Raw genomic sequence first — 22,551 nt, 5'->3', positions numbered from 1 at the left:
CAAAAGGTTGTTCAGAATACTTGCTATACTACAAGAAGATTTATAAACAATGTGGCATCGTTTATATTGATTTTCGAAATTCACTACTTTTAAAACGTCAAATAAATTCGTACGGCAACAACAAAGTATACAACAAAAGTTTCCAAAAATTTCAGCGTCTTCAATTCAAAGCTAAATATTTGTGTTTGCTGTCAAGTGCATATGTATTAACAAAACTTGTCTAAATTAATTTCATAAATCTGATTGATGAAGAAGTTAATTGTGATACGCATATTTAACACTAATTTTGACATATATATGTTTCAAAAATATCCTTTAAATGTTGTCGAACGCATGCAATCGTGAAAATATCTTACAATTATGCTTGGAATGACTTAAGTTGATATAATAATCAGTATCAGTCTGATTCGAAATACATATATAGGGTTTTTTAAAGGAACATTCGATATCAAGCTTAGTTTAAGACATACAAAATTGTTCAAAATGTCAACTTTCCGTGGTGTAAATTTTCATGACTTGTGTAGGGTCTGTACATCTCATTCAGAGCAACGTATCAGTATATTTTCGGCTGATGGAAAGAGCAAAAATCTTTGCGCTAAAATAGCTGACAGTCTGTCATTGATGGTAAGTTTTTACGAATTATATGAAAAGTGAAATATACAATTTACTTCAATATTATTTCAGGTTGACGAAAAAGATCGTCTCCCAAAGGTTGTATGTGTAACTTGTTTGGAACAGATAGAGGAATTTTATAGATTTCGAAATATTTGCAAAAATTCGCAAAATATGTTAAGCGTCTGTTTGAAGCAAGCTACACAACATAGTACCGGGAAAGACATAAAAGATGTTATAGCAGCGAATACTGGCAAAAGCCTTAGTGTTATGTGCAACAACGCTTCAAATATTCGGTTGAATGGTTGCGCTCAATCCTCAGTAGACGTAAACAACACCACACAATATCCTGCAATAACACCTCAGCAAAATTTTTCTAACTTAGGAACAATTTCGAATAACAGTAGTGACATCCTTAACTCGATTATGCAGTCGATTGGATTACCAGTAAGTTTTATTTGTTTTTCAGTAAATATCTAACTGTACTGTGGTAACTATTAAAAATTTATTTCCAATTTTAGCAAACTACGGTCGCTAATCCAGTGGATAAGCCTATCATACAAGAATACACATTTACAGTAGATAGTAAAGGAGCATTGAAGACTGAACCTTTTCAGTATAAATCAGATACTTCGTCTGTGGTTACTACATTGCAGAACCCACAACCTGTTCAACAACAAAAACCCAGTATCACTTTAGACTCTGATCACAAGTATATAAAAAATTAAAAATATTAACTGTAACTTATTAAAATTTTATTATTTTCAGAACATTAACTGAATTTCTTAAATTGAAACCAAACATAAAAGTAACTCCTTTAGGAAAAAATAACAGTAAAAAAATAGACGAGCAACAACAATCTGCACAATTGCAACTCCAGCCAACACAAATTATCCAGCAACAAGAGCAGAACAACAACAGTAACAACAGCCAGCATATGCATATTCAACAGCAGCAACCTTTATCGCAAACCACAACAGCTGCTGCTAGTCTGCAATTGCAACAACTTCAACAGCAATTGCAACAATTTCAATTACAACAACAGTTGCAGCAACAAATACAACAAATAACATCTCAACTGCAACCACAGTCTACAATCACTCTTGGTGCTCCATCTTCTACGGGCGAGGAGACAAGTCCAAGCAAAAGCAAAAAACCAAAACTAAATTTCGTATTAACTTCACCAACTTCACAGACAATTACGGCCTCGTTACCTCAACTAGCTATGAATGCTGGAACACAGCCTCCACAAATTCAATTACAATTTCAAGCTCCTCAGACACAGTCTCAGGCTACTGCGGCGACACTGCTGTCAAACTTGGCACCATTTTTGCAACAACAATCACCACAAACGCACAATTCAGCGAGCATACTACAAACTCCAACGTCATCAACAACACCAGCAACACTAATGACTTCACCGAATAAATGCTATCTTCCTATTACAATCAAGGATGAAAATTCGGATCAACAAATTGTGGCCCATATAGATGCGAAAAACTTTATGCTTCCTACAACATATCAATTACAAATGAAATTACAACCACAGATCGCTACAGTAGACGGACAGCCAATTGTACAATTGACACCTACATCTATACCTGCAACCCTGCAGCTGGCGTCGTCGGCTTTGAATAACCAATCTTTCCAAACGATAACAGGTAATATGATGCAAACAATTCCTTCGACTATACAATCGCCACCGCAACAACAGCCACCGGCACAGCAACTTTCAATGAAGCAGACATCACTGCTGAAACAAGCGGCGCAAGTAACCTCTCAACAAATAATACAGCCGGCAACACAATTCACCAATGACGTTGCTACTTCGACGAATGATCAAATAGACGACTTTGTGCCGAATAAAATTGACAACAAACAATTTCCAAAGGAGGTTGACAAAGTAATAAAACAACAAAAATACAGACTTTCACAGCAGGCTGGCGGTGGTGCAATTGAAATAACACCAGCAACACAACAAATTATGCAACAAGTGCAAAAACAGCAACAAACCCAGCAAAAACCATGCCAGCAGCAGCAAAAGCAGCATCAGTCGCAACAGCCGCTGAAAGAAGAACAACAACTACAAACACAAAAGCAAATACAGGATGTGGTAACGTCATTAAGGACACAGTCACACAACGGCGTAACGGTGCACCGCGTAACTAACAAATCAACAATCAAATCACAACAACAAAAACAAGTGTTGCAACAACCGCAATCGAACGCGCCAATGCAAACTAAAATCCCAATGCTGCAGAAAAAGGATGTGACAATCAGCCGAATAAGCAATACCGCACAAACTCAACAGCAACAACAACAGCAGCAACAAGCATTACTGAAGCTTTTGCCTACATCCAAAGTGGATGTAAGAACAAAAGGCACCAGCCCCACAGGTGCGCAAATACAGCAAAGACAACCTCAAATGCATTTGCAATCAAAACAGCAGGATACTCAATCGCAACAAATTCAAACGATGAACGGCCCATCCCTCCAAAAAAATGCGCGAAAGCCGGAAAAGACCTTATCAATGCAGCCTCAGGCGCAACCACAACAACTCTTGAATACAGTGGGTGATACAGCAATAACTGCAGAACTTTCTCATCAACAGCAATGTGCTGCGAATTCCAGCGAAGCTGACGATGCAGTGAAAGTGAAAACTGATGGTGTAGTTGCGCACGGTATTGGTCCAAATGGGCTGGAATGTAGCCAGTGTGGACGCGTTTTCAAGAAGAAAGAGCACCTAACACAACACGTTAAACTGCACGCTGGCTTACGGCCCTTCAAGTGCAAGGAGGAGCAATGCGGAAAGGCATTCAGTCGGAAGGAGCACCTCATGCGTCATGAAATCTCACATTCAGGTCGAAAACTATTCAGTTGCGATGTTTGCCATAAACCATTCTCACGCAAAGACAACCTCAACAAGCACAGAAGGTGGGTAAAATTGCATACGTTTAAATTTCATTTAGAAATAATTTAAATAATTTTATACAGAATTCACACTACTGGCACAAGTATTTACAATTGTGAAATATGCAACAAACAATTTGCTGTCAAAGCATACTACGAAGAGCATAAGCAGATGCATGAAAATGAGTCTGAGTCCGCGGTTGTGGAGAATACAAATCAAAAGGTGCATACATACATATATTGCAATTTTTTAGCAATTTAAATTAATTTTCATTTCTTTTTTTTCCAAAAGGATGAGAAAACAACAAATGGGCCAAACACCATCAATACAAATCTGACTGTGCAAAATTCACAAGATGCCAATAGACAGCAACAACAACCATCGCAAATGTTGCAATCAGCTCAGCAACAACAAACGCAATTGTTACAACCTACGCAGCAACAACAAACACAATTGTTCACACAGCAGTCACAACAACATCAACAACAAACGCATTTGCTGCAACATTCTCAACAACAACAACAACATGCTTTGACAGCTATACCGCCGTCCTTAATGTCTACAAATCAACCAACCCAAACACAACAAATACAAATAGTTCAACATCAAGCGGGCAACACACAATTTCAGCAGCAGCAACAACACATAATGCAACTACAATTGCCGGCAGTTGTAGGCACACAGGATTTGGCAGGCAACACTATTACCATAACGCAATCCCATGATCCAACACTGAAAGCCACAATCGGTAGTCATGATGCGACGGTGCTAAATCTGCCTTCATCACTGGCAAACCTTATGCATCTCAGCCATGCACAGTTTGTGAACCCAGCCACCGGGCAAATAATGGGTCATATAAAAATTGAGAAATGATTAAAATTACAAGAATTTTAAAAGTCATAGTTATAAAAATTATAAATTATTTTAATGAATTATTTGCTACTTACATCACATTGAAAATGTGCCTACATGAAATACTTAAAACCATATATATATTGTACAAACCGAAGCATATGTCCCTAGTGTTCAATTAGGAAAACACATTATTTTTTTGTTAATTAATTAGTTATAATTTATTCAATTGTTGAAAACATTTGTGAATTATCTGCGTTGTAATTTATTAAGACACATTTTTAATTCATACTTTTTCAAATGTTTAATTATTATTTTATTATCAATTGAATATATGTATGTATATTATTAATTGATTGTGAAATTGCTACCGCTCAAATATTATGTTAAATTTTTTCCATTTCGCTAGTCATATGAATATTATTTTATCGGCACAAATGCAATTTGAGTATTTATCTTCGCTAGTAAGGATTAAGCATTAATGAAACTCTTTTAAACAATATTTTTATATAAATGATACAGCAATGGAATGAACTGAATTTAATGAATACTATAAAATAACAGATACTCATAATTATATACATACAACAAATGTATAAATTTCATAAACACTTTTTTTACAATTGTATATGTAACTAAATACATCTATTCATGGTCATAGCTTATTTTATAGATACCTAGAAATGAAATGCCATAACATATTTTAGTATTTAAGATAACACATTTAAAATGATTAATTTTGTAAATCTCTATCATATTCTTACATATGTATGTATATAAATAAATTCATATACATATATATGTATGTGCAAATAAATAATTATTTGGAAAATACTTGGTAATCTCCATTTTTTATTATAGTTACAATGGGCCTCCAAAAGGCCTAGGTACGTCGTTTTGACCACCAACCTAACATAACCTACAGACAGCAAAATAATTAATATTTCTTCGTAGCTTAATTGTGATGAGCTCCATGCCAAATGTTTTTAAATATTTTATGCAAGAATATATTTTTTACTTTTTCGACAGTTTTGCCAAGTTGTTATGCCATTGTATTATATTATACCCATAGCTATAGTCTACTGTTTTTTCTGCTATTACCTACCGTGCACAGAGCTGTTGAGGTTTTATTGGTATACAATTCAGTTCAACTTTCAAAGCCGCTCAAAGTTTTAAGTGAAACCAGATCGTGAATTTTTCTTAGTATTTGCAACGATATGATTTATACAGTTCTGAGCAAAAGTACATCCTAAATTGAAAGAAGTTTCAAGTCTACAGTGTTGTTAATCGTTTGAGTCAATTGAGGCTTGATTTTGGGAATAGTCTGCACTTAAATATATATGTTATTGTTGTACGTAGTAAATGGAAATTATTGGCGCATTAATTATATTAGCTGCTATAACTAAGAGTAACAAAAATTATACCACCGAGCTGACAGTTCTTGGCCGGATAAAAATTCGTTTCCGTCCTGGTAACGTAATCGCGAGTGCTTTTTTGTTCAGATATCTTAGGCTAAAAGTCAGGAGCTTAGGGCCATATAAATATGTATGTGATTCGGCAGTTAAATTCGAAAACTTAGTTATAATTTATTTTTGTGTGCAATAAACAAAAGTTTACCTACATATGTATGTGTTAATTCTTACCTTCATCCATGTATGTTTATGTGTTTAGATGTACATTGTATGTACAAACATCTGTATGTTTATTACTCGGAATTTCTGCAACGTGGAATGCTAATATTTTAGGAAATGCTATAAACAAAACCTTGCAGACATGTGTATAGGTGCATTTGTGTGTATGTAGATTTGTATGCGGCAGCTTGACTAAGAATTTATTGATTCCATTTGGCGTTAAAAATGGAGTATAAACATCATTTACTCTGCTGTAAACAATTTAAGATTTAAAGCAGACAATTTCTTATAGATATATACGGATGTATGTATGTTTCTATTAAATGTTAAATTTTTGATCGTTTTAGGGTAATATAATGAAAATTCATTTAAAATGTATAATTCTATTGAGGAATTTGTAAGAAAGTTCAAAGAAAATTAAAAAATAAAAATAAACTATAATATAATCTATAATGTATTTCGCAGTTAGAACAATGCTTTTATTTAGCTAATTTTTTAATTTTGTGTTAGCGATAGGAAAATAAGTACGAATGATAGGAAGGGTGCAAATATTCGTAAATAACATTTGATTAAAAGTTATGTGTGGTGATACGCTACCTCCATGGATTATATTATGGACCCCAATAATATAATACAAACCGTTTTTGAAACATACATTTGCATGTATATGTATATTCACACAAAATAAAATCAAAACAAGCCAAATTTCATTTGCGAAATGGCGTTTCTAAGGCAAGTTTTATTTTCAACTTTTCAATTACATATTAATTATTTTGTTAACAATACATTTCATATAGTTTTGGACATATTACAATTTACGATTATATAAAAACATGTAGCTGGTTAAATAGTTATACAATTAATAAACAGCATGTAATGAAAGGCACTTGCTTAAATTAACGAATAGATAATATTATGTTATTATGTATATTATTATACAAAATTTATGAATTTAAAGTTTTATTTTCAACTTTTCAATTACATATTAATTATTTTGTTAACAATACATTTCATATAGTTTTGGACATATTACAATTTACGATTATATAAAAACATGTAGCTGGTTAAATAGTTATACAATTAATAAACAGCATGTAATGAAAGGCACTTGCTTAAATTAACGAATAGATAATATTATGTTATTATGTATATTATTATACAAAATTTATGAATTTAAATGCATGTCGACTTTAATGACCACTTTATATTATATTTTGTGTTTTAAATCATCAATGAGTGAGTTAAAAATGTTTGAGCGCAGTTACAGATATTATCAGTTTTCGTTTTTTAACATTTATACAAGTAAATATAATGTAAAATTTATAAATATAATATTTTTGCACTTTTTTATTTCTAAATCATATGAAATATTTTTTATGAATATAATAATTTCTATGCGTTTAATGGCTTCTTATGAATGCATGGTGGAAATGGCGAATTCGGATTATGCGACTATTTTCAAATTACAATTATACGACTATCTTTAAATCATTTTATAAAATTGTTTTCAAAACTATTATCGAATTTGGAAGAAAGTTATAGCAATAGCCGTATACAATAATTTAGATAAGTTTTGAGTGAAGATTTTATTGATCCTTCTTTGAAACACTAATTTTAATAATTTATTAACAACAAACAATTAAAGGAAAGCAAAGGGAGTTTATAAGTTTTAGTGACGTTCATCTTTTAATTAATGAAATACAGTAGTTGGTTTCGCTCAATTCAATATTTAAAAATGTTTTATACATATACATATAGATGAAGAGTTATATTTTAGATATTGCTTTAACTGTTTACTCTTTCACTTTTATTGTTTATAAACAATTACAAGGCATCAACGGCATTTTTATAAAATCGCAAAGTTTTACATTTCATAATTTTTTCATTTTTAAATATTTGTGTATATCAATACACTATCATAATTTTTTTCTTACATCTTATCTTTGGTAATTATGGTAAACACATTCAATTATAAAGTGTTAGCAAGGTTATAGGACAATTTAAATAAAATACTTGTGGTTCATGCTTAGCGCTAACTTAATCAATATTTAAGAACTTAGATTGCAGCGAGGGTTAATGCGAGCGATCATGCAAGAGTTATGGACGAGTATATCAACCTCTGCTGTATGTAAACGGGTATGAGGAGTGGAAGGCATGGACCCAATACATGTATACATGCATATACATACATACATAAATATGTAAGCGTGTATTTTGTGCATATTTTGGACTCAAACAAACTTCTTAATGCAGAGAGAGTGGTTGCGGGGGCGGTGTAACTTGACTTGCCACGAGAGATTTTGTAATGCCAGGAATTCGTGCCATAAAACAAGCTGCACGCTGCACCTAAGGTTAAGGTAAATAAGTACTCATGTTTAATACTTTTCGTTTCATTATTACTAGAAAAATCTCAGCAAATGAGCAACTAAAACTACTAAATTAGTTACCGTAAGGAGATTCGTTAATAAATAAATTTAAGTAAAATAATTGAAATTCAAAAGTGAAAGCGAACAAAATAATTCATAATACTTTTCGTTTCTACATGAGTTCAAGCATAAATAAGGAAATTAATAATACCAATTAAATGAAAACTACTCTTACTAGCATTTTCTCCGACCGAGAGTAGATCAAGAAGTGTTCCCTTGCAGTTGCCACATTGTTGGTGGTACAACCGCAACAACAACACGGACAAATGTATTTTTTTTTTGCAGATTTGCATTTGTGAATATGGTAATTGGTGTCTATTTGTAAGAGAATGATAACAGTGTGATTTTTTCCACATCGCCCCACACTTGTACCGATTCAATTAATTGAAAATCGCTCACAGGTTGAAAATGTGTGATAAGATTTCGGCCATCTTCGCGGGCCAAGTACACATAGATGCCATCATCTAGGAATGCGAATTCTAGGGCGAATTCCTGCCCTAAAAGAGAATACGAATGCGAAAATGTGTCAGTAGTGTCTACAATTGTGTTATTGTCGATAAAGCGATTGCTTATACTATTGTTAATAGCTTCATTCTTGAACCGACCATCAAATGCATCAAATGGCGTTTCTTTGCTGTTTATCCATTCGTTATCCTCCATATAGTCCTCAATAAGCATTTCATTAGCTATGTCCCATTTGAAGTGATAGGCGATCGATTGTGGATCCTCGTTGACCTCATTCGCAAAGTTTATGGAAAATCTAAAATATTAGAGACAATCGAGTATTAAAACATCAAAAAACAATACGTAGTTATTTTTAATTATTTTATAGGTGGTGCTTAGAGTGACTAAAAGCCATAGTATTTAAACAATTTAAAAAATATAAATAAATATAGAAGGTATAAAAGACGATTGACGTCGGGCAACAGCTGACTTGCGTTGACTGAATATGCGAAACATTAAAAAAATGTATAAATAGCTGAAATACTTAAATGCATAAATATATGTGTATCGACGAAAGAAAAATATTAGCATTGAATGTACATATATTAGTTTCAATTAAATTATGTTTCACAGCAAAGGAATTTCATAATGTCTTCAACGCTTTAACTTTTTATTATTCCATATATCAAAAATCACATATCTCCACGTAATAATCACATTAAGCTTACAGTGGACTCGAACATATTTAAGTTTATCGGAAATTTAAGCGTACATCACTAGAAAAACTCCCAAATTTCTGAATTTTTCGGCTGCGATTTTTACGATTGGGCCATTATCTTTATTATATATGTAAATATATTGCTATAAACACGACTACAATTGTATTACAAATACATACATGCATACATATGTACATGCACCCACAGACTGTAGAGTCGAGACAAGTTATTTAAGCGCGTTGTGGTTTTTAATGTTTTTGTGGACGCTTTACCGGCACGTGCTGGTCAACTATTTATACATTTGCATACACATACATATATTTATGTACATTCGTAAGATAAAATTTATTAAACCAATTATAGCGATTCCGTTTAATAATTTGACCGAGATTTGCTTAAATAAATTAAGAAATTATTACAGCCCATTCATAATTTTAAGTTAAATAGCTAAAATACGTGCCGAATATCTAAATGTTTAAAAAATCAGCCATTTAGACACTATAGTCTCAATTTTCAACGATTCTTGATTAATTTATTTTACTAACGAGAACTAATTTGTGGGCGCACGCACATTTTTTCGCAATAACTCAAATCATAAAAAAATAATGAAAGTGTCGAATATTTTTTACACATTCAGACGCCGTCAAAATAGTGGGAATTTACGTGCTTATTTTCTTATTATGAAACGATTAGTTATTCCGACGAAGTACTAAGAAGCGCAGCAATTTTTTTTTTTTACTTTCATTTCGTGAAAAAAATGGAACAAACTCAAAATGTACCTATTGACGTTTTATACCCATGACATCATTGCCGAAATAAACATATCAAACACTCACCAATGATGTGTTGATATTCTCAAGTTTTTAATTTTGATTTTTTTTTTTTGCCTATGGGTAATGAAATCACAGCTTAGATTCGATTAATTCGGCAGAGCAAAGACCATCTTAAAGACTTTGTTCATCAGCAGCTGTTGAATGCTTTGCTGAGAAAACGAAATCACGCATATTATATACAGACATACATACATATGTACATTTTTATATATGTAGCTTTGTATATATGTACGTATAACGACTTTAACAAATGGCCAAGTGTTTAACCAATGACCATTCATACCTTTCATTCATCAAGTCAATAGAAATTTTAATCTGTTACGTGTGTGCTTTCGTCATGCTTTGGAGTTATACATTTCGTTGAATTTTTAGAATTTCTGTATGTAGGTGTGGACTTCATTTAGAGACAACTTGGAATGACAATAAGAAGTCATATGTATATGTGGAAATAAAAATATTTTATAGTAATGTATCAGTGTCAATAGTTGAAAATGACTATCAAATCAGTGCGATAAGAGTGTCTTATCAGAATGAATAATATATACATACATGTGGATGTATGATTCACAAAATTTCTAATTAGTATTTCGTGTCTTCATTGCCCTACCTGCCGAATATTCAGATTGCATTACACATACAATTTATTTTGTTGCAATAAGAAACTCTGTCACAGTTTAATGCGCTCAAAATTTTGTATCATATTCATACATATGTATGTCTGCAGACAAAAGGGGTATAATTTCAACTTGAATTTTGCGTCGCATTCTTGAAGCTGGAATTTCGAAGAGCGAATTGAGCTACAATATTTGTTATTGTTTTTGTTGTAACGGCTATCTAAACCCTATTTGAAATGTGAAGGTAAGTTATTTGTCATCGAGATCTGTTTCGGCAGGGTTGGACCAAAGGGTGGAGCAAGTTAGATATGTGGATTTGTTAGGACTGGTCTGTATTGTCGATGCATATACAATATATAAGAGGTACATATGTATTTAGCTACAATATTTAGATAATCAAAAACACAAGAAACCGTCAGCAGCCAAATGATGAAAGGGCAGATCAGTTAAAGTGGAGGAAAAGCAATATGCTTTAGGCGTACATATAGATGATATATGTATGTATGTATGTATAAGGTTCTTATACGTATCGTAAGAGCAATACTTGGCATACACACCTGTACAAGCATGCATGCTAATTATCTAAAGATAGTCTATAATACATTCTGTCTGACACAATTCATTATTATTTTAGTGACATTTGTGCTTTCATACAGCCATTAACATTCATCATTTATTATTTTGATTTTTCAGTTAATTTTGTATCGGTGGATGTTTTTTAAGGGGGTATTCTGGTCTAGGATTTTTAAAAAATCGTTTTTTTGCATATTTTGAAAGTTTAGGCTTTCAAAAATATGACATTGGAAGGATTTTTCAAAATTCGACTTATTTTCTGAGATACAGCCGATTTTGTGACGTGGCGTCCGAGCGGCTAAACGCGTTTTACTCGAAACTACTTTATTTAAGGTGGTTGACATGATATCACAAGTTCTACTGAATCGATTCCTTTGAAATTTGATATATATCTTCTTTATAGAATGCTCTATCGTGTCTGCTTTGGATTTCCAAAAAATTTGATTTGAAGTATTTTTAAAAAAATCAAAAAGGGCGAAAAAATCGGATCAAAAAATTTTTTTTTCAAATCGACGTCATTTTGTTATTTTTTTTTTTTTTTGAAAATGGTCAACCCGATAACGAAATCCTTACTAATGAAGAATCTTCTTGCTTTTTGTGTTTTAGATCTCTACATCTCTTGAAATCACGTCAACCAGGACGCACCGTTTTTTTTTTTTTGAAGCCACCACTCCACCGGCCCGTTTCTCGACGAATTTTGTTTTTTTTTTTCTTGCAATTTTTTTTATATTATTAAAATGTCAATAAATAACATATAAAAAAATGGATAGTAAAAATGTTTTTAATTTTTTTATTATCTTAGTTTAAAAAATGCCTAAAATTCATGCGTCTACCCCGGAATACCCCCTTTTTTTCGAAATATAAAATTTAAATTCTCTAAACTAAAACATGCAATTGTTTCTTAATCTATAGAACGTAAATTAATGCATTTTCTAAGCAAACAAATCACTTTTTATTTAAAAAATTAAGATTTATTTATAAAAAATTTAAGGAATGTAAAAATATTAAAATTATTTTGTGGATTTGAAGATTTGAATCACTGATAATAAATATTAAAAAAACGGAAACAGTGCAAATAACTCCGTACATACATCCATTCATATATATTTATATATCCAGTATGTAAATATGCAAATAAACTGGAATCGATATCAAAACATACTGGAACAACAAAAGATAACTGCATTCTTCATTCAAATTTTAAAAGTTAGCACACAGTTTGTGTGACATATCTTTAAATATAAATTATTTTCTGTCGCATATTTTAATTTATTCTTAAAAAAACTTCTTAAAAAAAGTTTTTGTTTCCGGATATGAATTTATGAAATTTTATTAAATTTGTTTTAAATTACAACTTATGCTCTACTTACTCTTTGGCATTGTTAGAAATTTGTCCACGGATTTGAATTTTATCACCTGACTGTGTAGGTTGAGGCAGAATAGCAATGAACTTCGTTGTAGACATATCGATTTTGGTTTATTGCTCTTTCAAATACCGTACAGCTTGTAATCAATATTATTGCAATTTCCTTTAAACAATATTAATCAAAACGCGCTTTGGCTACTTTAAAATTATTAGAATATCACGTTTCGTCACCTCTTTCGTCGCGATTGTTAAATAAAGCGTAATTAATTAATAACAATTTGCTGTTTATTGGTCTTTGTTGTGGTCTGCTGCGTTGCTATGTTTAATCCGTACGACAATTAATGACGTTGATAATATGGCACACTTCGCGAAAATTACACTTTTATTACGCGCGGTAGCAGATAATTTGTCTACGTCGTGAACTTGGGCACTTGGGCGAGTAAATGTTGCGAGTGGAAACTGACCATTCACTTCGACTGGCAAACGAACACTGGAAAACTTCACTATGAAAACCGGCTTTTAAAACATTAAACAAATTTTGATTTCCTTAACAAACACTGAAATCTAGAATCATTACGTCACAGTGGAAGAATATAACGATTTGTTGAGTGATGTATCTACATGTACGTTTCGGTCTCGTTGTCTCGTGTACTCTGGTATCCGCCTTCGTTGTTTTTCCCACAACGCGTGCAAGATTTCCGCCTAGCAGTAGAATATCGCTTTTAACTTGACACGCTCGAATTTAGTTAAGTACTGAGAAACCAAATTTGGCTACCGAGTGCGGCATCCACCAGCAATGCTCGCAAATGTTGAGGTACAAATGTGCTCTTGACTCTCTTATCAAATAATCAAGTAGAGCAAAGTCGATTTATTCGAATCAGCTGAATTTTTGTGAACGCATAAATGTTTCATACGGAATTAAAGAAATATATATTACATCAATTGAGATTTACAATAATATGATTTCTATTACTGAGCTGCAAATCTAACAGATCCCATTCGATCCACTGGTACGAAATACAAAAGGTTGTGAATAGGTAAAGGTTCTCCTTAAAATTGCATATTAATAAATAAGAAAACATTCGCATACCACACAGCTTACTTGACTTATATACATATATATTCGTTATTCCGATGCGACAATTTTATTCAAGTGGTTTTCCAAGAATTATAGTCAAATATTTGGCTCTCTAAAATAAATAATTTTAATTCTTTCACAAGTTGAGAACTCATCATCCGGCATATTTGGTGGAGCAGAGCACAGAGAAATCAAAAGCAGAACGTTAAGGTGAATGTCATTCACTCTCCTTTTGACACTAATTAATTAACAATTTAAGAATGTTATTTTCAATATACATACACATGCTTATTGTGTGTATGTACATTCTCATGTAAACTCAACGACTGACCTATGTCAATAAGCCATATATTCTCATATACATAGACATTTGCACATATTATATTATGAATAAATATTTTAGTGATGACTTGCACCACAATCTTCAATATTTAAACATGTTTAATTTTAGAACAAAACTAAAAATAGTTTTCAAATACCAAGTGCGTCTAACAATAGTCGTCATGAATGGTTTGTCATAGTTAAAACAAATTTGAAAGGCGCAAACACAGTTTATGAATTTTTATACCTTTTAACCGTGCGGCAATTAATGAATATGAAAATAAATATTTTCTGTGACTAAGCGCAAAGTCTTTAGGAAATGCAATAACGGCACACACTGTGGAAATTAAAAGTTCGTTCCAATTTGATCCAGTCTCTCCCGTCTCCAGCTTCAAATAAGGGTTAATACATATTATCACGTTTTTCTGATAATTGCCCCTTGAGCTTTTTGAAGTTGTGGTATGTTCAATTATTTTACTCCTAAAAGTGATATTAAGCTTTCTTCATCGGAAAGGAATATTGATGTAGGCATCGAATTATATTTCCGGTTCTCTATTTTGTTTAATTTTTCATTTTTTACCACATTCACACAAAATACTTATGTAAAAATTAGATTTATTTTCAAATTGTTTTTTAATTCTATTTTAATAAACTCATTACTTAAAGATCTTTGAATATAGCCAAAATTCACATTCACCTTCAAATAAATACATAATATACAAGCAAATAGCAAATATATTAAAATAAACATTAGTAGTCTTTCATACTAAATTTTAAAATCTAAATAATTGTAGTAATTTATTTTTTAACTACATTCTACTGTGAATAAATAGGTTTACAGTGCCATCTAGCGGCATTTATTTTGAGCTTTTCTCCGAAACTACAATGGCCGCCAATTTGACATGTGTCAAACTTTTTGACGAATCTGGCAACACTGTCGCGCCTAACCTTCCTTTCTACATTAATTTCTTTGCGGTGTACACGTGTTTTCCAAGATGGCACCCGTCGAAAATGCAAAAAAATCCGCGAAAACGGGCAAAAAGAACCATAAACACCCGGTGAACAAATATCTGAGTGGAGGAATTCTTCGTTACTCCAAGAGCCAGGTAAAATTTGTGAAAATGTGTTTGAGAAAAGGAAATCAAAAGTTTTAGCTCCTCGCTTGTGGCAGGGGATGTCTGAATTGTGCATCTGTGCTATAGAACGCCATTGGTAGATTTCTAATTGGAATATTTGTTCTAGTGAACCTTCTTCCAGTCGTTGCATATTTTAAGACTTTTGGCATTTTAACTTTTATTTTTGAAAATTCTTGAAAGAAGTGCTCACGTTGTTAAATGGAGGAATATCTATTGTGAAAAATGTGTAGCTTGTTTGCCAACATGTGTACCAACATACCTTAGAAATATAAATAAACTTTTTATGGAGATACAAAGTATTTCAACATTATTTTTTAATTTTTACAGATGTACAAGCGTCGTGCTCTCTATCGTTTGAAGAATGTGAAGCAGCCAATTGTTCCCAAAACCAAACAGCCCATTACCAAGGTGAAGAAGATCAATGGTCCTAAAAACGGTGGTGAACGTACCGTATACCTGAAGAAACCCAAGGCTAACTACCCAACTAAACGTTTCGTGAAGAAGCGTTCTGCTAAGGCTTTGTTCAGCAACCACAAGCGCAACATTCGTCGCAACCTCACCCCCGGACGTGTGTTGATTTTGTTGGCTGGTCGTCACCAAGGCAAACGCGTTGTGTTGTTGAAGGTGTTGAGCTCTGGACTGTTGTTAGTAACTGGTCCATTTGCATTGAACTCCTGCCCACTGCGTCGCATTTCGCAGCGTTTTGTTATTGGCACTTCATCTAAGGTCAATTTGGGTGACTTGAAAGTACCAGAACACTTGGATGATGCCTATTTCCGTCGCTTGAAAATCAAGAAGGACAAGAAATCTGGTGAGGGAGATATCTTCGCTGTCAAGAAGGAACGTTTCGTTCCCAACGAACAACGCAAGAAGGATCAGAAGGAAGTTGATGCTGCCGTGTTGAAGGCCATCAAGGCACACCCAGAAGGCAAATTCTTCAAGAAATATCTGCAAAATATGTTCGCTTTGCACTCTTCGCAATACCCTCATCGCCTGCGATTCTAAAAAACGCATTAGGGTAAAGTGTATGAATGTGGAACAACATTCAGGTTTTCTTTAGGATTTCCGTTTTTTAATTTTTATGTCAACACAAACTAAAAGATAAAAAATACACAATTTTTAAAAATTGGAAAACAAGGTGTTATGAATTTTTTGGGAATAAATTATGTAGAGGTGAAGTCAGGAAATAATATTTTGTTTTCAACGATAATCTATTGGAAAGAATTTTAACTGTGAATCTATAAATTCAGCGCTCTACCCTAGAAAGTGTCTACAAATGCAGAGATTTCAAATTTTTATAAAGGAATCATATCTTGGGCCAAGGATATGCTCTCAGATTCAGATTAGTTCTTGGGTATATTTGCAAGCAGAATCATCATTCTTCTGTCGTGTTGTTGTAGCGGCAGAACACATTTCCTAAATAATTTTGAGGAATGTTGCCGAAGTTCTTAGCCAGATAAAAATTCGGGTCGCCTGTATTCTAATGGCGATGGTCTAATGACTAATATACGACAGTCAACACATAAATGAAACGTAAACAAATTAAATTCAATTAATTTATTGCACTTTACAATTCGTAACGGTTTGTACGCGCCGTACATACGCATTAATAAACATACAAATAATAAAAAGCTTCTAATATCATAAATGAGTAAATTATGTTTAGGTAAAAATAAAAAAAAGCATTATAACAGTCAAAAATATAAATAAACAAGCATTCTTAAATAAATATCGTGCTCAGCATCTTTATGGATATTCTATTGATTTGTTAAATAATTTATTCCAATCCTAGGGCATATTTAAACTTGCGTCGGCCCTGAATGTACCACATAGTTTCGTGATAGGATCGTGGTAGTATTTCATGTACAGAGTCGTTAGCTTTATAAGTACTATAGAATAAATTTGTAGTAACTTGACCGCCACTTGTGTCCAAGACATCAGCAATTGTCATTATTTGTACATAATTCATTTCGGTATATACAACGTAAGAGGTCAATTTTATAAATGATGTAACCGGTACTGGTTTCTCAAAGCTTATGTCGCAAATATGTGTTAGTTTGGGGCGTGAACCCGAGTAGAGGCAAGCAGCGGTCCAACTGTTTTCTAAAGCTAAACGCATTAGAAAACCACCAAACACCGTATTATGCGCATTACGGTTGTCTGGGAACGACGGTATTGTTGTAACTGTACTCCATTCAGACATCCATCGCGCATTAGATGGCAACCAACGTTTGTTCAACTCCATGGTGTTAGTGTGGGTTGTTCGCTTATAGATATCATACATTAAACTTTGTTCGAAGTCATTCGGTTCCACTTTAAAGATGGATTGTGCTTGTAACAATTGACGGCGTTTCTTGCGCGCCTCTCCACCAGAAAGTATTTGTTTTTCCTCCTCCGTAGCTGGAACAATGGGATTGACTGGTGCTGCTCCTGTATTAGTAGCATTGCGTGCAGCCATGAGAAAGAGGGCTCGTGTTATCTTTTTATATACGCCTTGGTACTTTTGTTCCAACCAAACAACAATTTCCATTGAACTTCGTCCTACCCAAGATACATGGCCGGAAATACGTATGTCTTCCTTGACATCCGTTGCCAAATTGCTGAATGTAATCTTGTCGACCAGAATGGTAACGAAAGTGTATGGTAGATTTACATTCTCGGGTAAGGTGGGCACTTTAACGTGCTGATGGCAGACCCAAACTGAAAATTATAATAATTAACCGTAAGTTCCTTCTTTATAATTAATTAATTATTTGTTAAAGAATAAATTTTAACATTTCGACAAAAATACACATTTGCAAAGTTGCATTTAAATACTATCATGTGAACTTTGTACCTGCAAAAGCGTCTAAATCTTCCATTAAACGGCCCATACGTACGTTACCCAAATGAGAGACATAATTATCCTGCAGTTGCAAATCAGTGCTTAGTGGTAGTACAGCTGAGGTGAATGAATCCTGCATTGAGCGCGCTGGCAAATCCTCTGGTTTTGGAGTATACTTTAGTAAATGTTCCCGACTCTTTGGTATTGGATGGTAGCCTCTTTCTAAACCCAAATGCTGTATAATCTCGCTCCTCACTGTAATTGTTATACATATAGGAATAATGTAAGCATAAATAGTTGAAGTATTATTGTGTTTTAACCTTGATCCATTGTATATTTGGGATCGGATGCATCTACCCCTTTTAATGCCGTTGCGAAATTTGCCGAACTAAACGCAAATATATTTTAAGGTCATATCAGTATTTTATGCACTTGTAAACATATTAAATAGTACTATTTTGTAACACTTACAGTAGAACAGGTCTTGGCATTGATTGCTGACGCATTAGGATACGCGAACCAAGTTGCAAAGTCCGAAACATTTTTTATTTAAAATATTACTAAGAAGTCTAATATAATGATCTTGACTTTGCCAAGTCTGATTGCTATTTGTTTACGAATTTTGTCTATCAGCAAAAAGCCAAACTCTCAGCAAATTTCGCACTAATCAATTGTGGTTGTGTAATACCCCAGTTAGTCTAACCAGCAACGTAATGCCGTAAATGCACAGCACGTCCGTAACACTATGATTTTTATTTGTACACTATATTTTATAATTTTTAGTGCACAATCCCGCAAATTCTTCAAGAATTTATAAAATCAGCAAATTACATTCAATTTGTTTATTGAACTTTTATTTTCGTACATTACAATGAATAAACATAAAATAATAAACAGCTTCTAATATGATAACGGTAAAAATATAACAAGTAAGGAAAGGCTAAGTTCGGTTGGAACCGAACATTTTATACTCTCGCAATTTATTGAAGAAATTTTATTAAGATAAAACACAAATTTACCCATAAATTCGGCATAAAGTCCAATAGAATTACGAAAATCATCATGTATAGTATATGAGGGCTGAGGTAATTCCTGAACCGATTTCACTCATTTTCACCACCAAGATACACTATATCCAAGACTATTTGCTCACTTAATTTTGCTAAGATATGATGCCCACGCGAAGTTTGATAATCCGAATATAAGGTATATGGGAACTAGGGGAAGTTATGACCCGATTTTAACAATTTTTGGTAGAGAGGCACACTATTAGATGAAAAAAAAGAGATAGAATTCAAAATATTGTTATATAATAGTATGAGAAGTAAGCGTAGTTGTGAACCGATTTCCAATTTTTCTTCCGTCAAGAAAATATTATATACCGAATTTCATTGAAATTGGTCGAGTAGTTCCTGAGATATGGTTTTTGATAAGTTGCCGACCCCACGTCCATTATCCATTTTTTTTTAATCCAGCTTCCCTCTGCCATTTCTTCTGTAAAATTTAGTGTTTCATTAGTGAGTTAACGCACTTTTAATAATTTTCAACATAAGCTTTGTATGGGAGGTGGGCGTGGTTATTATCTGATTTCAACTATTTTATGGTGTGTGATGGGGCACGTAATGAAACGACTGTCGAAAAGGGTGTGGCGGTGGTCCAATTCTCCCATTTTCAACCGCCTCATGGTGCCAAGGAATATGTGTACCAAGTTTCATTAAGATCGCTTGCAGAAACGGACGGACGGATATTACCCTATATCTAACTCCTGTAGTTTTAGGTGTTACAAACAACAGTTATGTGAACAAGCTAAACGCATTAGAAAACCACCAAACACCGTATTATGCGCATTACGGTTGTCTGGGAACGACGGTATTGTTGTAACTGTACTCCATTCAGACATCCATCGCGCATTAGATGGCAACCAACGTTTGTTCAACTCCATGGTGTTAGTGTGGGTTGTTCGCTTATAGATATCATACATTAAACTTTGTTCGAAGTCATTCGGTTCCACTTTAAAGATGGATTGTGCTTGTAACAATTGACGGCGTTTTTTACGCGCCTTCCCACCAGAAAGTATTTGTTTTTCCTCCTCCGTAGCTGGAACAATGGGATTGACTGGCGCTGCTCCTGTATTAGTAGCATTGCGTGCAGCCATGAGAAAGAGGGCCCGTGTTATCATTTTATATACGCCTTGGTACTTTTGTTCCAACCAAACAACAACTTCCATTGAACTTCGTCCTACCCAAGATACATGGCCGGAAATATGTATGTCTTCCTTGACATCTGTCGTCAAGTTGCATATTGTAATCTTGTCGACCAGTATGGTAGCGAAAGTGTAAGGTAGACTTACATCCTCCGGTAAGGTGGGCACTTTAACGTGCAGATGGCAGACCCAAACTGAAAACAAGTTAGAAAGTGCTAAGTTCGGGTGTAACCGAACATTATATACTCTTGCAATTTATTTATTTAATTTTATTAATATAACACACAATTTGACCCACAAATTCGGCATAAAGTCCATTAGGAAACAAAAACCAGTATATATAGTATAAGAGGGATTGATAATTCATGGACCGATTCCAACTATTTTTGCCACCTAGCTACATTCTATCCAAGGTTATATGCACACTAAATTTTGCTGATACATCTCAAATATTAACCGATATATATGGTAAAAAGTCCAGTGGAAGTTTGAATTAGATATATGGGAGCTAGGGGAAGTTATTTTGCACTCATTTTTGGCACGGATGAATATTATTAGAAAAAAATATTCCCTTTGAATTTTCTCAAAATATCTAAAGGACTTAAATTACGTCCAAGTGCGATCCTTTGTACCAAATTTTACTTTTATCACTTTATTTGTAGCTTAGTTAGTGTGGCACTCTATATGTTTTCGGTTTTCGTCATTTTGTGGGAGTGGCAATGGTCCGATTTCACTTAACCACCTCCTCTGGGTGCTAAGGAATATGTGTACCAAGTTTCATCAAGATAATCTCAAGTTATTTGCAAGCGCAGACGGACGGACGGATTTCAAATCTACTCGTTACCCTAATCATTTATATATATATAGCCCCATATCTAACTCTTTTATTTCTGGGTGACACAAACAACCGTTATGTGAACAAAACTATAATACCCTTTAGCAACTTTGTTTCGAGAGTATAATTATAATAATTTAAACACATTGCTTTTTAGTTGCAGAGTAATTCTTAAATTCAGTGAAAAAATGCACACTTGTAAAGTTACGGTTAAATACTATTATATGAACTTTGTACCTGCAAAAGCGTCTATATCTTCCATTAAACGGCTCATGCGTACGTTACCCAAATGAGAGACATAATTATCCTGCAGTTGCAAATCAGTGCTTAGTGGTAGTACTGCTGTTGAGAATGAATCCCGCATTGAACACGGTGGCAAATCCTCTGCTTTTGGAGTATACTTTAGTAAATGTTCCCGACTCTTTGGTATTGGATGGTAGCCTCTTTCTAAACCCAAATGCTGTATAATCTCGCTCCTCACTGTAATTGTTATACATATAGGAATAATGTAAGTATAAATAGTTGAAGTATTGGTTTTTAACCTTGATCCATTGTATATTTGGGATCGGATGCATCTACCCCTTTTAATGCCGTTGCGAAATTTGCCGAACTAAACGCAAATATATTTTAAGGTCATATCATACGTGAATAATAACGCGTCAAGATACGCGAACCAACTTGCAAAGTCCGAAACATTTTTTATTTAAAATATTACTAAGAAGTCTAATATAATGAACTTGACTTGGCCAAGTCCGATTGCTATTTGTTTATGAATTTGTGTGAATTCTTAAATATCCATTGGTTTTCATACGTTTATTGCTGCCGAACGAACGATAAAATCTTCGTTCGCACTGTCGGCATATCAACAAAGTGCACACTTGATTTTATCTGCTTGCAATTGGATGTATGTATATATATATATTATATATATATTTGCTTGGTAAATATAGATGTTTGTAAAGTATAAACTATAGTTTTATTATTTGTTAAATTAAGAATGTAGAATGAAGAATATGGTTTTATAACAATAGAAAAAGAACAAAGGACAGATAAGTAATTGGAAGGGACTTTGATTTTTACACATTTCAATGTTCAATTAGCAACTTTCGCTCGAAGAAAACTCGCCCAAAGAGCTTTAATTGTTGTATATGTTTTTTGAATACGAGAAAATGA

General features: G+C 33.4%; 5 protein-coding genes across 8 annotated transcripts; 2 read left to right on the top strand and 3 right to left on the bottom strand.

The window, feature by feature from the left end:
* Positions 1–101: 101 nt before the first annotated feature.
* LOC105221518 (uncharacterized) lies at positions 102–5,080 on the top strand. The gene is made up of 6 exons (XM_011198560.3): positions 102–624; positions 685–1,059; positions 1,134–1,324; positions 1,381–3,546; positions 3,607–3,745; positions 3,815–5,080. Exons 1-6 carry the CDS (start codon positions 484–486, stop codon positions 4,394–4,396), a joined length of 3,594 nt encoding a protein of 1,197 aa, XP_011196862.2. The 5' UTR covers positions 102–483; the 3' UTR covers positions 4,397–5,080.
* A 2,495-nt stretch (positions 5,081–7,575) lies between these two features.
* Positions 7,576–13,753, bottom strand: Lgals7_3 (Galectin-7). 4 transcript variants are annotated; one of them, XR_003752028.2, is made up of 3 exons: positions 12,986–13,752; positions 8,608–9,192; positions 7,576–8,352 (listed from the first exon to the last, which is right to left on the bottom strand). XR_003752028.2 is itself a non-coding variant. In XM_054232353.1 (3 exons), the coding sequence occupies exons 2-3, from the start codon at positions 13,078–13,080 to the stop codon at positions 8,748–8,750; spliced, it is 540 nt and encodes a 179-aa protein (XP_054088328.1). In that variant the 5' UTR covers positions 13,081–13,144; positions 13,213–13,753; the 3' UTR covers positions 7,576–8,747. The 4 variants fall into 4 exon arrangements, 3 of the variants coding, with proteins under 3 accessions (XP_054088328.1, XP_054088330.1, XP_011196872.2); XM_054232353.1 differs by having other exon boundaries at positions 7,576–9,192; positions 12,986–13,144; positions 13,213–13,753; XM_054232355.1 differs by having other exon boundaries at positions 7,576–8,929; positions 9,038–9,192; positions 12,986–13,746.
* A 1,557-nt stretch (positions 13,754–15,310) lies between these two features.
* Positions 15,311–16,653, top strand: LOC105221523 (60S ribosomal protein L6). Its single transcript, XM_011198572.3, has 2 exons — positions 15,311–15,486; positions 15,844–16,653. The coding sequence occupies exons 1-2, from the start codon at positions 15,376–15,378 to the stop codon at positions 16,519–16,521; spliced, it is 789 nt and encodes a 262-aa protein (XP_011196874.1). The 5' UTR covers positions 15,311–15,375; the 3' UTR covers positions 16,522–16,653.
* Acot9_1 (acyl-coenzyme A thioesterase 9, mitochondrial) lies at positions 16,461–19,028 on the bottom strand. The gene is made up of 4 exons (XM_011198573.3): positions 18,812–19,028; positions 18,661–18,728; positions 18,353–18,595; positions 16,461–18,216 (listed from the first exon to the last, which is right to left on the bottom strand). The coding sequence occupies exons 1-4, from the start codon at positions 18,880–18,882 to the stop codon at positions 17,294–17,296; spliced, it is 1,305 nt and encodes a 434-aa protein (XP_011196875.2). The 5' UTR covers positions 18,883–19,028; the 3' UTR covers positions 16,461–17,293.
* Positions 19,029–19,792: 764 nt separating this feature from the next.
* Positions 19,793–22,129, bottom strand: LOC114803532 (acyl-coenzyme A thioesterase 9, mitochondrial-like). Its single transcript, XM_054232335.1, has 3 exons — positions 21,921–22,129; positions 21,616–21,858; positions 19,793–20,737 (listed from the first exon to the last, which is right to left on the bottom strand). Exons 1-3 carry the CDS (start codon positions 21,928–21,930, stop codon positions 20,121–20,123), a joined length of 870 nt encoding a protein of 289 aa, XP_054088310.1. The 5' UTR covers positions 21,931–22,129; the 3' UTR covers positions 19,793–20,120.
* Positions 22,130–22,551: the final 422 nt, after the last annotated feature.

The sequence above is a fragment of the Zeugodacus cucurbitae genome, chromosome 2, assembly GCF_028554725.1.
Source record: "Zeugodacus cucurbitae isolate PBARC_wt_2022May chromosome 2, idZeuCucr1.2, whole genome shotgun sequence".
NCBI classification, from domain to species: Eukaryota; Metazoa; Arthropoda; class Insecta; order Diptera; family Tephritidae; genus Zeugodacus; species Zeugodacus cucurbitae.
This window is presented reverse-complemented; position numbering and strand designations above follow the sequence as displayed.